Raw genomic sequence first — 18383 nt, 5'->3', positions numbered from 1 at the left:
CTGGTAAACATCCTGAATCGGATTTTTATTGGCATGTTTCAATTGCAGAGTTTTTTTCTTCAAAATACACTGTAAACTTAATATGATTTCTAAATGCAGTTACAGAATGTTAATTTAGAATTTAGTCACACTTGTTTGCTATGTAGCTATGCTCTAGGCTGTCATGACCCAAGTGCTTTAAACCAATATTTGCATTTGCTTTTTGCATTCTATTAGAAACATCCCATTTTGTGCCAGGACTAATGTATACTAGTCCAGGTACTGCTGCAGTAACTATTTTACAGAAGACACCTATATAAAGGCAGTAGTCTACATATATTGATGTAAGAAATGAATTGGAGCTGTTGCATTAACCCCAGCTACAGCCCTTCCTTTAAGTTGACACCACTGGTCAAAGAACTAACATCTCTAGGTCCCAGTGAGAGATCAGGACTAAAAACTGTCCCAGGTATTAGAAAATGTGTTGGCTCAAATTCTGGCAGGGTCAATTATTTAAATGTCACACTTTTCACAATTCTCCATTAATTTAATTTGGAAATTCACTTATTCCAGCTCAGGACTATGGAGACTGAGCCAGTTCTGAAAACAATCCTAGACAGTGTGCCATTCCATCACAGGGAACACTCATATAACAAATAAACACACCACCAATTCAAAGTAAATGTCTCAAGTTAATATTATATTTATTCACTTTAATTTATTCATGTATTATGCTTTTCAGTGAGTACATTTTTAGAGCACTTCATATACTTGCAACTATAACAACAGTAAAGTACTTATTATCTATATGCATGCATAAACATACATCAGTGCCAGATTAACCAATAGGCACATGTAGCATATGCTACGGGCCCCGCAATTTCGGGGGCCCCCAAATGGTGGACCCAATATTTAATGAAAAAGTGTAGCATTGAAAAACTGGTCTTTAAAAATATTATCTTTACGTTTTTAAACTGTAAATTTCTTACACAACAAAACTTTAGGGGCCCAACACATAAAATTCACATAAATATTATAAGATTCTTATTATAATCGAGAGTAAAATAATTATTTAGTCTGGTTTGAACTGTTCAGAATCTAAACTTCAGATGATGCAGACCAAAAGGGCCCCCAAATTTGAAATGTGCTACGGGCCCCCAAAGCTCTTAATCCGGCCCTGACATACATCTACTAAAAACTGTAAAAAAATAATATAAATGGCTAAAGTTACACATGATCATGATAATTTAAAGTCCCATTTTCATTAGAACTGATATATGGCCAGTTGACAATGGAGTAGAAGAAAACAAAAATTTCAGTTTATAACATTATTAGCTCTTGCTAGTGTCACATACTTCCTTATGACAAACTCATAATTTATGTCATACATTTATATTAGAAAATTCTTTTTAATATAATTTCCAGCTATTAGAATTGCTATCTGAAGAGCTTCCCATAAAATACATTTTCTGTTATACTCAAACTAACTGCAATTCAAAGTACACACAAAGCACGCAAACTAAGCTACAGAACCACACTTCAATAAAAGTGAAAGCTCTTTTCATTTTCAGTTAGAGGTAATGCAATGCAACACTGAATGCGGAATTAATGTGCATCCATTACCTCAACCCGCATAATTTAGTTTTAAATTTAAATTCAGAGCCTATACTAATAGTATCAGGCAAAAAGCATGAACTAACACTGAATGACATGGATGTGTTTGGACTGTGGGAGGAAAAACTGGAGCACCTACAGTAAAAACAAGTCAAGCTTTGGGAGAATGTGCAATTCAGGGTCACAGAAGGCCTATCCTAACAGCACCAGGTGAAAGGCAGAAATTTGCCCTAGATGGGGCTCCAGTAACAAATACACGCCCACACCCACATTCACTGAAGGCCAATTCAGAATCACTAATTAAACCATTCGTGGGACGTGGAAGAAAACTGTATAGACATGAAAAACATCCTAACTGCATAAAGACAGACGCAGGACCTTTAGCTCTATGATGGGGCCTGACTTGCAGATCAGAAAGTGGATAGATGGTTGGACTACTGCATTTACAGTACTTACATCACACTACACAAACTGTACTTCTCCAAATCTGACAGTGTTGAATAAGAAGTTGCTGCAAAATTGTGTCTTTTTAGTTGCACTCTCAATAACCCCATTTAAGTCCACATTGAATAGTATGACCTTTGACAGCTCCCAAAGCATACAAGATTCAAGAAGCTTTTAAGATATTACTTCATCCTTTTTTCCCAGTATTTTCACAAGATCTACGACCTATTCCAGCATCTGCCATCTATTATGCGCTTGATCTTACTGGATAATGGTATAAATGCAGTTTAAAAAATTGCTTACATCTGACTTATTGGCCACTAAAAAGTGCAATCTGCATTGGCACTTTTTTCACATTCCTGTAACCTCCAGCATACATGCCACCTGACATTCATTCCATCAGCACATGAATAAGTTATAGCTGAATGCTAAGCAACTAGAAAAAAATAAATAAATTCTTCCTGCACAGTATGTCAGTCACTTGTGATTAATGCTTCTTAGTGACCAAGCTCTTTTGGCAATGCATCATTTGTGTAGGTTTTGTATGAAGGGTAACATACAATAATATAAGCTCTGTTGAGAGAGTGGTTACAAAGTAATTAAATGCATCAATAATATGAAAATCACTGTCATGTTTACTAAAAGAAGAAATAGTCACAAATCACCTTACATCCTCCTGATAAATTTTCACTCACATTTCTTGACTCTACCACAGCATTTAGTTCTGCCCTAAACAGCCCAGCTACTAAACCAAAACAAACTTATTTTTGTTATTTCAGTTATTTTTGAACATTTGGCAGCATCACTTTCCAAGAACCTCTTGTTCTTATCACTTCAGAATTTTTACCTCCTGTTTAGTTTTTTAGCACATTTTTTGAACATGCCGATAACATACATTAAGTCAAGTGTTTTATCAGTCTGTCTGGACAGAAAAATTCTCTGGCTCAAATGAACAAATTTCAGTGGTTTTTCCATTAAATATACAAAATGTTATACATTTTATTTATTTTGTTTAATGTTAAAGTAAAATGAACAACAACAGATTTCAGGAAGTTCAAGAGGTTACTATCAGCATCATGGTCAAAGTGGAATGCTTTCAACAGAGACCTATCAGAAAACACAGATGCACCATGATCCGCCCACCACATCACCTCATTAGTCAACTATACCAGTGGTAGGTTTGCTAAAGATGCAGTGGCATGTGCTTGGTTCACACATTCACAGATAAATGTAAGTTTGTGGTTCTAATTTTGAAATGCAACTGGTTTTATTGAATAGGGAGCTCTTCATTTCTCAAAACAAATGATTAAAATCAATTAGCTGCAGCACTGGTTATTCAGTTCCAAATACTGCCTTTATACCACCCACTTGCTGCCATTTTCTTTCTAAGCTTTGTGACTGCTTACCAGCAAAGTCCTTTTTGGCCAATGTTCATGTGGGCCTGTTTTTATATCTTCACATCGCACAGCTATGACAAAGTCACATTCAAGGTGGAAATCAAGATGGAAGGGCTTCAGATGCTTAAGCCCTGATATATTGTGCCAAGACCCTGATGTTTTAAATTCCACACACTGTTTGCAACAATATATGCTGAGCAGCAAACTTGAAACCCCATGGGGACAACCTCCACTCTGTACCCCACACCCCCCACTGACATTTCAAGTTTACATACGTAAATCAATGCGTTTTAAACTCAGAATGGGACAGAAAAAAGTTTAAAGAAATTTAAGTGTAAAATTAAATCTCATTGTGAGGAAGAACAACACAGCAACAAAACAGAGTATGGGTAGTAATTTGTTTCCAGTTTACGCATTGATTAAGATATGTTTTTAAGTTAAATGAAAGGGCAAAAGCTCATTCCTAAAGGGTAGCCATAAAAAGGACTAACACCCAGATACCATCAAATGCTAGAAACACCCCTGCTGGGAGGAAGATCCACTTTGCCTGTCAAAGAGAGGCAAACAGGAGTAATTCTAAATACTTATTTACAAACTTGCACAATTTTGTACACTCATAAACAATTCTTACTGGGTTCATATTCTCACACACCAGTTTCATGCTACTTCTACTACCTTTTCCTCAGGTCAGATGTGAATGCGTGGTATACAACTCATATGTAAAGAATGCAGTTTTGAGGTCACCAAATCTTTTCTTTTAATTTCTATTTCATTTTTGTGTAAGTTTTAAGGGGTATGATCTTGAACTGCTTGAATTTTAACTTAAATGCATCAGCAAAATATATGTTTACTTCTGGTCTGAGGGTGAAAAATGTCACACACGCACGCGCACAAATGCATACACACACGTGGACACAGCTAATGCCCTAAAACAATTTTTAAATAGATTTTCCCTTCCACTGCCACCTTCGTCTAATGACCAGTCTCCCAACAAGCATATCAACTGGAATGGCCAGTGACAAATCCAACTCTGAGCAGGAGTATGGGCTGTCCATAACTGAAGACCAAGTATGGAGACAACTGAGGAAGCTACTCACAGGAAAAGTTGTGGGGCCAGCTGGAGTCAGTCCTCGAGTTGTTAAGGCCTGTGCTGACCAATCTGTGGTGTCCTCGGTAACCTGTTCAATTTGTCCCTAAGGCTCCATTGTTCCTGTTCCAAAAAAGGAAGGTGCCTCTTCACCTACATACCAGTGGCACTTACATCCCCTATCATAAAGACTTTTGAGGGGCTGGTCCTGCACTATAGGAGTCCTCTTGTGGTAGACCACCTGGACTCACTGCAGTTTGCCTATCGAACACAGACTGGAGTGGAGAATGGAATTATCTATCTGGTCCACAAGGCTTATTCTCACCTGGACAAATCCGACAGCACTGTGAGAGTTGTGTTTTTTGATTTCTCCAGTGAACTCCTTACCATCCAGCCATCGCTGTTAAGGGGTAAACTCAGATATGCAGGTGGATGAGCCTACGATGTCCTGGATAATGGACTGTCTGTCGGGCAGACAGCAGTTTGTGAGACTCAATGACTGTGTTTTTGATATTAATGTGAGCAATACTGGGGCATCACAAGGAATAAGTCTCATTTTCTTTTCACTCTGTACACCTCAGACTACAAATATAAAACCGGGCCATGTCACTTGCAGAAATTCTCAGATGATTCTGTACTTATGGGATGTATGGATAAAGGGAATGAGACAGAGTATAGGTATCAAGTGGAGAACTTTCTTTCTTGGTGCAGAAAGCATTGTTTGCAACTAAACATCAGCAAAACCAAGAAACTGGTTACTGACTTTGGTGCACCAAAGGGCCTCTATATCTGGTCATTATTCAGGGTGTGGACAGAGGTGGTGCACTCTTACTTGTACTTGAGAATGCACATTAATGACAAAAATATAAGAAAGGGCAGAGTATGCTATTTTTTCTAATAAGACAGCATTTCTTTTGTGTGGGTAGTGACATCTTTCACATCTTCACAACTCAGTGGTGGCCATGCAGGTACTCTGTGGTGTGCTGGACTGGTAACATCACTTTAAGGGATGCCCACCAAATAACAAAGTTTATTAAAAACACGGCATCAGTTATGAGGTGCACTCAAAACCCCCTGGAGGTAGCAGCAAAGGAGAAAGTTAAAACAACACTGTGTGCCATAATGAACAATGCTGAACATCCTCTCACCAACACATTGACACTGAGTACTTTCAGGCAACAAATTATTCAGCCAATGAGTGCCAGGAAATGCTACTGGGGCTCCTTTATACCAACAGCAGTATGTCTACATTATGGCTCACTGTGACTTGTCACACACGTGCAATTGGCAGGCAACTAGAGGGCCTGAATAATAGTAGTACCGCACCAGACCAGGGGGTGGCGAGCTGCACTGACTTTCTCTCTCAATCCTCTGCAGACCATCCACAGGAAATCCCACTAGGTCCCAGCGCCATTGATGATACCACTTCCAGTAATGGCACCACTGATGACGCCACTTCCGGCCCCCGAAGAAGTCACTTCTGGTTCCGGTGATATTGATGGTGTCACTTCCGGTCCCGATGACATCACTTCCAGTTCCGTTCCAGATGACGTCACTTCCTGTCCCAGCCTTTAAAGCCACCATATTCTCACACTCAAATCAGTTCTGTTTTGGACTCAAACCTGTGAACATCTCATTAAAATTACCCATTTGCAGCCAGGGCACAATATACAGGTGGCTGCCCCAAACCTTTTCAATGTCTTTGAACGGTTATTCTGATAGTGGCATAGTTGACAGGATACAAGAAGCCCAGAAGAAACAAGGACAGGACCTAATAATTAACCAGGTGGGAGAGTACCGGGGCCGAGTTTCCGAGTGGGTCCATCCCGTGAAGGCCCCACTTCCATTATAAATAACCTAAGAAACAAGGGGAGAGCATGGGAGAGACACACAGGAGTGGGCAGGTTCCTATGGGGGAAGCGTAAAGGTCTTATTATGCTCTCTTAGAGGAGAGAGCTGCCCCCCCCCCCCACTAGGGTTAAGACCCTAGGTAAATGTGGGGAATCCCCAGACCAGCAGGTGAGAAAAATAAAACTACTGGACATTCAACCTAGAGCGGCTGACCCAGGAGCAAGCCTTTGCTCTCTGGAAGAAGGTGGCACTATAGCTAAGGCCATTTTAGTGTACCACCGTCCAGACAGTTCAGCAGGCAGCCTGTTTTCTGTTGCTCAAAACCTTTCCTAAGCATTTCACCTAGCCAGTCTGGGGAGAATTTCAAAACATGGATGAGCTCATCGAGCTCTTTGGAACATCTAGGACAACATCGCAATCTGGGAGAGCAGAACGGTCTTTTAGCAGACACTATGGGGATTACGTCCCATAAAATCTGCCTCTTCCTTACAAGCCTGAGCCTGTACCGAAGTCCCCGGCCTGTGGGCGCGCAACTTACTCGGGAATGAGGAGGAATGCAGGTGGAGAGTGAAGGGAGGGTTATGTGCACTTACAAACCCCCTGACGATATCACATATGGGAGTAGTGATTGTTAATGGATTTAAAGTTGAACCACTCTTTGATTCCAGCAGCAACATTTCCATTGTTGATTGCCGATATGTACTACTGCGACAATGAGTGAAAGGAAAGACCAGTATAACTTGTATACACAGAGAAATCCGACAATATAAAACCGCCGTATGTTTCATCAGCCATGGAGGATCGCTAAAGAAATTCCCCATAGCGATCCTCCCGAATCCACCTTTTCCGGTGATTTTGAGGTGGGACTGGTCTAACAATAAATGCGGTATAGTACTGACTGCTCCCAAACATAGTTTAGGCCTGGTTATAGACGGGAATGACCCATCTTAGGATGTCTCCACACTGTGTAATCAGCCGGCGGAGAGAGATACAAAGACCAAGAGGCGGATGGGGAGGTTCCTGGACCATCGCAGGCAGAAACGTCATCTCCCAGTGCCTCGACGAGCACTGCCCCTTGAGGGCAGACCGGACCCTCACTCTGAGATTCAGTTTCAATTTAAAGAAACACCGGCTTCTTTCAAAAGGAAGCAGTGGAACAACAACCCCCTGAAATTTGCTAAAAATGCAGTTGTACTAGTCAATGGACAACACACTCATCAGCTAATGCCACAGGGTCCTCACGTTGTGACAGAGAATGATCTATTGTATCAGGTAGCGGAGCATGAGTGGGAGGTGCAGAAGCTGTTGTTAATCCCACAAATCTACCGGTGGCAGATCTGTGAATTGGCGCACGCCCACCTCTTAGGAAGCCTTTTGGGCACCGAAAAAACATTAGAGCATATTAAGCTCTGATTCTAGTGACCAGGAATTAATGAGGAGGTTCACCGTTTTTGTATCTCTTGTCCAGAGAGTCCAGAGTGGCAATTTCCTAGGACAGGCCAAGCTCCTTTCATTCCCCTTCCCTTGACTGATGTCCCCTTTGAAAGGTTTATGGTTGATATTGTAGGACCCCTAGAGCTCTCAGTCCAAGGACATACTGTAAATATATATTACTTCTTGTGGATTATGCTACCCAATATCCAGGGGCTGTTCCTTTGCGTTCAGCCACGTCTAAGGCTATCGCACAGGAACTTGTGCGAGTCGGCATTCCTAAGAAAGTTCTTATGGATCAAGGGACGCCTTTAACCTCGGAGACATTCAAGGAGATACCCAAATTACTTAAAATATAAAGTATTTAAAGACTGCACTGTATCATCCTCAAACCAACTGTCTAGTCGAGAGGTTTAATCAGACTCTCAAGCAAATTCTTCACAAGGTGGTCAGCAGGGACAGGAGGAACTGGGATCAGCTCCTCCCCCTCATTCTCTTTGCCTATCAGGAAGTTCCACAAGCCTCTACGGGGTTCTCGCTTTTCGAATTATTATATGGATGACAACCTCGGGGAAAATTGGATATTTTGAAAGAAGGATGGGAAGGAGAGGCTCTTCCCTCTACAAATATATTAGAATATATTGTGCAGTTACGTGATCGATTTGGAAAAATCTGACCCATACTAAAAAGTCACATGGAAAAAGCGCAAACAGCACAGGCCCACTATTATGACCATGGTATGACTCTCAAAGAGTTCCATCCAGGGGATCGTGTCATGGTTTTAGCTCCTACCTCCCATTCTAAATTGCTAGCCCATTGGCAAGGCCCTGATGAAGTTAAGGAGAAGAAAGGACTCATCGATTATTTGGTGAAACAACCCAGTTGTAGGAAGAGCAAGTGAGTATATCATGTAAACTTGCTGAAGCCGTGGAAGGAAAGTGATCCTGATCCCTCCTCCGCTCAGCCCCGCTCCTTCCTTACTCAGAAAAATATACTTAACTTTGGTACTGAATTAAACTTCAGACAGAGACAGGAGCTCAAAGCAGCTATCCTGTCCGTCCCGGAGGTAGTGAGCAAAAAGCCAGGAAGGACCTCTCTGATTGCACATGACATTGTGACAGAGCCCAGGGTTATAATTTCGAGAGCACCCCTATCATCTTCCCGAGGCAAAGAAAGCAGAGGTGGAGCTTGAAATCAAGAGCATGCTGGAACTAGGAGTTATAGAGGAAAGTCATAGTCCTTGCTCCAGTCCGATACTCTTGGCTAGTAAGTCTGACGGGAGTTGGAGGTTTTGCAATGACTTCCGTCGACTTAATCAAGTCTCCCAATTTGCTCATCCAATGCCTTCAGAGGCTTGGACAGGCAAATTATTTGACCACACTTGACATGATGAAGGAGTACTGGTAGGTTCCTTTAACAGACTCTGCTAAGGTTAAGACCGCGTTTAGCACCCCTAGTGGACACTGGCAGTGTTGTGTCCTTCCATTCAGGTTACATGGGGCTCCTGTAGCGTCTGGTGGATAAAGTGCTACACCCTCATAACGCGTACAGTGCTGCCTCCTTGGATGACATTGTCATTTATTCCAGCACATGGAAGGAACACATACAGCAAGTCAGAGCGGTATTACGGACACTGGGTGAAGCCGGGGTTCAGATCAATCCAAAAAAAAAGTTTTTTTGGGTTGAAGGAAACTAAATATTTAGGCTACCTGGTGGGTCGGGGTACTGTAAAGCCACAGTGTTCAAAGGTAGATGCCATATTAAAATGACCCCGTCCACGAACCAAGCAGCAAGTCCAAGCATTTCTCGGTTTAGCAGGGTATTACCGCCGGTTTGTACCTTGGTTTTCAGAGAGAGCAGTGCCCTTGAGTGATTTAACAAAGAAGAGGGCCCTCCATAGGTCACCAGGTGGTTTCTTGACCTTTAACTGTATAAGTTCTTGCTTATTCATCAGAAGGGTTCTCTCCATTCCAGCTAGAGGGCGTGAATAATAGCAGTACCACACCAGACCAGGGGGTGGCGAGCTGCACTAACTTTCTCTCTCTCAATCCTCTGCAGACCATCCATGGGAAATTCCACCAGGTCCCCGCGTTATTGGTGATGCCACTTCTGACACCGGCGCCATTAATGAACGTCACTTCTGGACCTGAAGATGTCACCTCTGGTCCCAATGATATCACTTCCGGTTCCGGTCCAGATGATGTCACTTCCTGTCCCGGCCTTTAAAACCACCATATTCTCACATTCAATGAGTTCTGTTTTGGACTCAAATCTGTCAACATCTCATCAAAATTACCAATTTGCAGCCAGGGCACAATATACGGGTGGCTACCCCAAAACTTTTCAATGTCTTTGGACTGTAATTGTGACAGACTAATTACCAAGTCACAGGTTTTTCTTTCTTTTTAAATTTTCTTCCATTTTATTAATTCTGGTGTGACTGTGTGTATGTATTATTTTATTTTTTTCATTTATTTAAGGAGCTTCTGTAAAAAGCCAAATAAAGTTCCATCTATCTTTTTACGTTCTACCTATATTAACTTTATATAGTAACAAAAATAGGTATCCACATGAAAAAAACATATAGAACCTGCAGCACATGACTCTAACATCAGAGAATCATTTACTGATCCAAAAGTGCTATACATTGGCACAAAACTACCATGATTGACAAAATAAGCAACTATGAGTTATGGAGTGGTTCTCAGCAGGTGTGGATGAGGCAACCTAGTATGCCTCATGCATGCTTTAGGACACAGAAAGAGGGCTATTGTTCAATAGAGTTTCCCAATAGCAGCAGTTATGCGTGGCTAGACAATATCTTATTGGAAATGGAAAACTAATCCATTAGTTATTACTATTGTTATTTAATAAGTAGACACCTAAATTTTCCAAAGAAACTTATAAAACAAATTATAATATACACAAGAATGATTAGAAGGTACAAGCATCAAGAGCAACAGAAAATTAGTTAAAAGCTGAGCAAGAGGGGGTAGTACCTGCAACTTGACTAAGACAAACAAATCAGTAGCTTAAACTCTTTGCTAGTGCAACAGCAGCTATCTCTTACATGATAAGCTAAGCAGTTCCAAAATACTGACAAGGTGTGTTTTCCAAAGATGTCTAAACATGAGTAAATTGGGTGCAGTTTGAATAGACAAGGTGAGATCATTCTGAAGCTTTGGAGAAAGAATGAAGGGCCATTTTCCAGTGTCTAGCAAGCAGCAAAGAGCCAGAGGTAGAACAGAGACTTCTTGAAAGGTCATATGGAGAGACTAAAGACCAGACATATTGAGCAAAAGTATTTCAGAGAACCAATGGTCAAGAGAATAGATTTGATCTGGAACCTTGCAGAAACAGAAGTCAGTGGAGAGACCAAAGCAGAGGAATGGTTGGAGTGAAATGAGAAACAGAGAATAGCAGTTGAGCTGCTGCATTGGGAAGGAGCTGGAGAAGTCTGACAGCAGTTAAAGGAAGCCCCGCAATGAGAGAGCTGCAATAGTCCAGCCAAGAGAGAACCAGTGCCTAAACAAGGAGTTGTGAGGGATAATTAGTGAGGAAAGGTCAAATCATTTGAAAAATATGAAGAAAGAAACGTCAGAATTGGGTCATTGAGGAAATATATTTGATGAATGAAATTGAAGAATCCAAGATTTCTGACTGTGACTGATGGAGAAATGTTATATTTTCAAGAACAATGCTTAAAGAAAGATCTGAGGTGTGGGAGTCAGAAGGCAAATACAAGATATCTCATTTTGAGTTTCTACAAAGGGTATTATAGATGACAAGATATCTGTGACATAAATTCACATGCAGAGAAAATATATGTGACCAGTTTCATAAAAAATGGCACCCAAAATTGTTGCAGCCACTTTGGTAATAGACACACTGACAGTACTTTAATACCAGGATTTTTCAGAATGTTGTCCAGGTTGTTTCCATGTCAGAATTCATTGGTCACCTAAGGATAAAGAGGACTCAACCCTAAAAATGATCCCACAACAGTACTAGCTAATGGAGCCTGGCACTAGTGCAGACACAACTGGCAACAGTAAGCAGCCAATAGGAGGTGTCATAATGCACGCCATGAGCGAAGACCTGCCACTGCAAAGGGTAAGTTCATGGCTTAAGATGTTACTTAGAGACCCAAACAAGACTCCAAATCTCTGCAGAAACTGAAAAATGCACACACATGCAGAGTCAACTGTTGGACAGTCCTCCAGAACTGTCAAGATGTTCCTCTGGGTCTCTCAGATACTTCCTGAAGAGAGTCAGAGCCTACCCATTTCTATAGTGGCCAGCATAGTCTTATAATATGGCCAGCATGTTCTGTACTATATTCAGCTACCTATCTAGCCTTTGGAAGACAAATTAATTCTGTCTTCAAGAAATTCCAAATGAAGTGTCTTGAGGTTACAGTGATCCAGTGTTATCCAGTTACCACATTTTAATGGTAAGTCACTGGTAAATCTATCAAGTGGTAAGCATAATAAAGAAACAAACAATAAACTGCTATATAAATGTAATGAATTATTATTATTATTATTAACAAACAAACCTAATAATTTGCACACTTGACCATTTAAATATTTAGGTGGTTATTTTCTGTCACAGTGTTTACCTTTATTTTACTTTTTGGAGTGAATAGTGATTTTTCTTTCAATAAAAACTACTTTTATATGATATGACCACAGAATTTCACTGGTTCAAAAATAAGAACTGTTTGGGAAGAATCCTAAAGATGTCAATATGAAGTTTAATGCTGTGTTAAATTGTTAAAAAAAGAACAAAATAATGCAAGGGCTGGATTGGTTTCACATCTTAACTTTATTTTTTTAATATAGGATTACATTTATAATTTCTCCTAGTAGACTTGCCCAATTTCAACAGTCTAGTAGCCCAATGGGTAATTGCCCAGACTATGGTCAGTAGATGACTGGACGGTCCCCACTCAAGGTGCTCACTAATTTGTGCATAGCGTAGTTCAGTGGTTAGTTCTGCTGCCTCACTGGTCCAGAGCCCTGCATTGGCCACAATGTATTCTTATGGGTTCTCCTCTGTATCACAAAGATCCATATAATACTAGCCACATCCCAGAAAACTAGCTCTGGTGCAGGTGTGCTAGTTTGCAGCTTCTTTAAGCCCTGTTATGGAAACAATAGTTTCAGAGAGAGGGTGGATTATTATTTTAAGCAATGTATTTGATGACATACCAAATTTTCCACCCAACTCTACTTTGGAGAATTTTGCATAAGCCAATAAACACTGATCCTAAATAAAATTACCTATATCGCCTAATAAGAATATGTAGTGTGGACAATTGGGTTACAACACTTTTCCAGGAAACACAGTGTGAGAAACCATTCCTCACCAAAATGAGATGGAACCCATTGTGTGTCAAGCTTCTGAGATTTTCTCTGAATACTCCAGTTTTCTATTACATCCCAAAGAAGTATGTATTAAATTGACTGGACTCTCTTAACTCGCCCAACAGAAACAAGATTGGGAATATGCATCCTACAATGGATTGGGGACTTGCAGGCAAGACTTTTGCATTACATTAGATGCTAATGTTTCCCCATGGTAAGGTAAGCAGTTGACATGCACATAGAAACATTTTTGAAGGGACTTTTGTGGAGCTAGTAGGATATACACATGTCTGGATTTATCATATTTAACATTAAATATTGATTGATGATCAATATTGATAAATTTGAAAGCCGGATATCTGTCTTTTCTACTTTGGGTCCAACTATTAAGGAAACAATTATTTGGACTGATGATTTCAAACAGGCAGATCAGTTTTGGAAATTTGTCAATACTGCCTGAAACAAATTAAAGCAAACATTAGAGCATTAGTCTGTCAGGTAAAATGGCAATTCAAGAGGGACCAATGTCTCTGAGACCTTAGACCACATATTATTTATGATAAGATGCAACCCACGCAACCCACTTTGATTTTGCTGTTAAGGACACAGAGGATTTGTACACAGCAGAGATACAGCAGATATCACCCATTCCTATTAAAGACAGTATCCAGATAATTTATTTGGACAGAGGTGGGAGTAAGGTACAGAGCAATCTGTCCAAAAGCATAGCAGTTACCCTGAGTGCTGTGCTAATGCAGTCTGGCTCAGTGCCACTCCTGGCACTGATGTCCCTGCAGAGCAGCAAATTCTCTTAGTCTAATCTCTGGATCTAAAGCATTTTACAAACTCTTTGTTATAGTTTGATGGAAATGAGTAGGGTTGCAAAAAATTTTCAATTAAACATACTGAGCTGTGTCATGTCTAGTTTGTGATGGACCCATGAACTGTCTGCAAACTTATGAATGGTACAATATGTGTAGGGAACAGCACACCACTTCTAAAGTAATGGCACCTGGAATGTATTTCACTATGAAAGGTGTGACTTAATAAAAGAAAAACCAGATAATGACAAAGCTGAAAAATAACATTTTTTCAAAAAAGAACATTTACTCAATTATTCTCTGTAATTTCTTGTTCCACTACAGATTTGAAGTGCATAGATTTGAAGAAAGCCAGACTTCACAACCCTAGCAATAAAAGCAAAGCAGGAACTAGCTCTGGACAAGATGCCAGTCCATTAGAGTGCACATAAACCCATGCTCACTCATACCATGCCAATGTACCAAAATGTTCCTCTTTAGGGTTGTAAAGGAAACTGAAGTATGCAGAGAAAACCTTGGGGAGAATATGTATACTCCATGTAGACAGTGAATGGGCTGGAATAGGAATCCAGTACTTTGGAGTTCAGTGCAACAACACTACTCCCCAGAAAAAGATAATACTGATATTGTGTTTATTATTAATAATAATTTCAACACACAGTATGATTATTTAGTCTGTATGGAAATCACAAAGTCACAGGTGTAAATTCCACCACATAGTTTTAATTTAAGCATGAAACTTACTATGCACATGGACTTTTCTTTAGTATTATAATCCATCCATAATGAGATGTGGACCAGAGTCTTTTCCAGCAGCATTGAGCACAAGGTAGGAAGCTGTGCTGGATGGGTCAATCTCATGAGCACACCAAAGCACTAACATGTTCTGAGCCATTTACTGTACGGCAGGCAATCAACTTGACATTATTTTTTATGAACCAGTGCCCACAGAAGAAACCCACTTTCTGCAAACATGGGAAAAGCATACAAAAATCCATATAGAATTCACCCAAGCCAAAGGACAGAACCAGGATCCAAAAAAGCTACACTACAGCACTGTACACACTGCATTTATTTAATTAGCTGGTTCTTTTAAGGACAGGGTCTTTAAAACCACAACAGAATTAGCAATGTTAAGGGTGCAGAACCTTTCTTCTGGAGCTGTCAGTAGAGAGCTACTATAGCTGTATCTGGTAGAATGCAGAAGCAAAGTTCACATGTTTTCCTGAAACCTGCCTTTTGTATCTGAATAAACACACTGAGGGCAGAAAATGAACAATACATCCAGATAAGCATGCAGACTAGCCACAGAGTGGCAACAGAATTAAAAAAAAATCTAATGCGGAACTCCAAAGACAATCTTGAAAATCCCTGGGTCACCCCTGCTAAACAGGTTAGAAAAGACAAAGAAAAGAGGAACACCATAGCCTCCCATAAGACAGAAGAAGAAACAAGCTGTGTGAAGCAAGCTAAGAGTACCCGTGGTCATGCTGTTTGTCCTGGCCCTCAATCACCCTACTGACACGAAGATAACCTTTCTAAATGGCAGCTTGTTTACTGATATGACTTGCAGCAATTAGTGAAGGCCATGAAGGCTTTAACGTGTCACTACCCAGTGGGATGCAAATGAGCTCCTGACACTGGCAATTGATGTCAAACCAGCTGGATAAATAATGCATTAATAAAACCAGATGACCACAGCTGCTGAAGGAAACCATGCACAGTCATTAAGGTAGCCATGACGGCAAATCGATCTCTGTTCACTCCAGCCTTCTGAGAAATCTTAGGCGGAACTAGTGGTTCAATAACAGTCTCAAATAGAGCCAAGCAGAGAAAGGAATCAAGTCCATGTTTTCCAGCTAGGCACCACACTACACCTTTCCTTTTCATCAGCCCAGCTAAGAGTGTAGGACAACTCTTATTCTTACAAGCCCTCTGATTTACAAAACTCTAACAGAGTAGAGGTGGTCATGTGACAGGAGATGATACCATCCTAGAACATGCTGTAAGTAAGCCAAAGGATAAACACATTCAATTCTGAGACAGAGAAGTTATTTAGGGGGGAGAGCTCCAAATGCCATTTTAGTGCCATGAAGACCAATCCAATGAATACATCGACCTGCAGCAAGAAATAGCAGGTCTTCAAGCCTAGGTGCAAACAATCAGGATACTCACCCACTAAAGTCACAATAAAAGGTTTTCAGGATCATGTTTTAAAATAATAAGGCAAATAAATTGCCCAGAATCATACGGGTTATTTCAAACTCACCAAAACTACTTGAACCAGTTCAGCGTTGTGGATGGGAGGGAGACTGTACTGGATGTACCAGGTATAAGACAAGAATGAGGCTAGCCAAGGGAACCAGGCTACTGCAGAGTCTGCTCATAAAATGTATAATTTAGATAAGCAGATTAACCTAACATTGTTATTGTTTTCAGGTATAGAGGAAAACTGGAGTACCTGGAGAAAACTCGAGTAGACCATTTAAGCTCCACACAGAGTGCCCAGGTCAGAGGTTTAAACCCCAGATGATAGGTATGTGAGCCAGCAGCGCTAACTACTGCTACACCAAACCGATTATGCATTTGATCCAGTGAAAGAAAGAAAGATTTCCTTGCAAATTACTTCAGAGTGAAATCAGCTGCATTCTATTAAAGTGCTTTAATGAAGGTAAGTAAGCCTTCTTACAAACAGCCCCTGCTTATGTGTAACTCTTCATTATTACTTTGTATGTGACCCCTTTTTAATAATATAAGTCAATTCAAATGACCCTTCTTTACAAAGAGCATGTGCCCCCATCAGTGTGAGAGTGGCCCCTTCCTTGAAAACAGCTCCACAGTGGAAAAGCTGGGGTGACCACCAGGATCTCAATATAAAGGATGACACTAGGAGCCAGACTGGATGAAGTGATGGCCATTCTGGGCTAATTAACAAGTCCTTCCTACACACCGTGGCTAATCTGTCATGCCGAGTTCAAAAATCCCTTCTATTACAGATGGGATGCCCACACAAACTGGTCCAATTCACTTCCTACACAGAAAGGGGTAACCCACTTCGATCGGTTAACAGCCTATTTTTCACAGAGGCGGGTACAAAGCTTTTTTTCTGCATATGGCATCCACTCTGGACTGGCGAATGCGTAACCAGAGCACCAAAAGGTAAGCAGCAACCGCAGAACCACAACCAAAAAAATCATCAGTAGTGCTAAGTAGTGGCAACGCTCGCGCTTTCTCGCGCAGCCCGATTAACGTGATGGCGCGGGCGCGAGCACGACTCACCTGTAGGACACCTGCTTCCTGATGGAGAGGTGAATGAAGTCGCTTTCGATGCAAGGAGTCGCTGGCGGCTCTCCGGCTAGAAACACATCTTCTTCCTCAGGCAGCTCCTGTAGAGGCCCCGGAGCCTCGCCCTCCGCCATCCGCTGCTCTTTATTGTGCAGGAGGACAGCGACGAGAAAGCATGAGTGTCAAGCACCGTCTTCGAAGCAAATTTTTCTAGCAGCGCCGCAGCGGAGGACCGGACTGACAGAGCAAGAGAAGAGGCGGTGAGGCGGAGCTCCTGCGTAGAGGAGGTGGAGACTGGAAAAGAATCAGAGGGAGAGAAAGGGAAGGAAAAAGAACAGAACAGGGAAGGAGGAGGACCACAGTATTCTGAACGCGAATAGTATGGGTAAATGAGGCACTCGGATAGGATGGAGAAAATCAAAAGCTGGCGTGTGAAAGGGCAGGTGAAAAAAGGAAACTAATAGAACGGGAAGGTTACGTGAAAATGGAGAAAAGGTTCGAGATGTGAAGTTGACTAGGACAGTGGCTCCCAAGTTCATTTTAGCTGGCCTTTTTGATACTCGCCGGTACGAGAAAACCCTACATATGGTGTACCTGACGACTCGTCTTGATGTCTAGTTATGCAAGACGTGAAGCGTTGTGGGATTCTTTCTGTTTTTGGGTTGCTAGACCCGAAATGCCCTAATTTCTAAGCCATTTGAACTATATTTTGTGCTGGAAATGACACCCTCCTGATTAATATTAAACAAATATCTTAAGCAAAAATTATCAGAAGAACGTGAAGTTGTACATGTCAACCCCAAAAGTTCATCTAGTGCCTGTGCTAAACCAAGCTTATTAGTGCGCCAACGGACTGTTCGGTAGCTCACCCGTGCGGCTGCCTAATTCACCTTACTGGTGGCGCCGGTCCCGGGTTCACCCCCTAAAGGGACACGAGGTGTCATTAGCATGATGGGTGTTGTTTTATACTATTTCGAAACTGATGGTCACGAATACGATAGTTTTTTGATATTTTGACTCTTATATCTGTGGTTCTAACGCTCTAAGGGCCACTCCCAGAAGGTCACAAATGACACATTTCAAATATGAGCATGTGATTTAGTTT

The 18383-nt window shown here is 41.2% G+C and overlaps 1 protein-coding gene across 3 annotated transcripts in view; it reads right to left on the bottom strand.

Annotated features, from left to right (window-relative positions):
* dgkza (diacylglycerol kinase, zeta a) overlaps positions 1-17521 on the bottom strand; it is a 218608-nt gene extending 201087 nt beyond the window's left edge. For 2 of the 3 annotated variants that reach the window (XM_051922702.1, XM_051922705.1), the window contains exon 1: positions 17273-17521. In XM_051922702.1, coding sequence (XP_051778662.1) covers positions 17273-17412 — 140 coding nt within the window. In that variant the 5' untranslated portion in view covers positions 17413-17521. The remainder of the gene's footprint in view (positions 1-17272) is intronic. The other variant, XM_051922694.1, reaches the window with a different exon arrangement.
* Positions 17522-18383: the final 862 nt, after the last annotated feature.

The sequence above is a fragment of the Erpetoichthys calabaricus genome, chromosome 2 (genome assembly GCF_900747795.2).
Source record: "Erpetoichthys calabaricus chromosome 2, fErpCal1.3, whole genome shotgun sequence".
Taxonomy (NCBI): Eukaryota; Metazoa; Chordata; class Cladistia; order Polypteriformes; family Polypteridae; genus Erpetoichthys; species Erpetoichthys calabaricus.
Note: the sequence above shows the minus strand (reverse complement) of the source record. Positions and strands in the feature narration are given on the sequence as shown.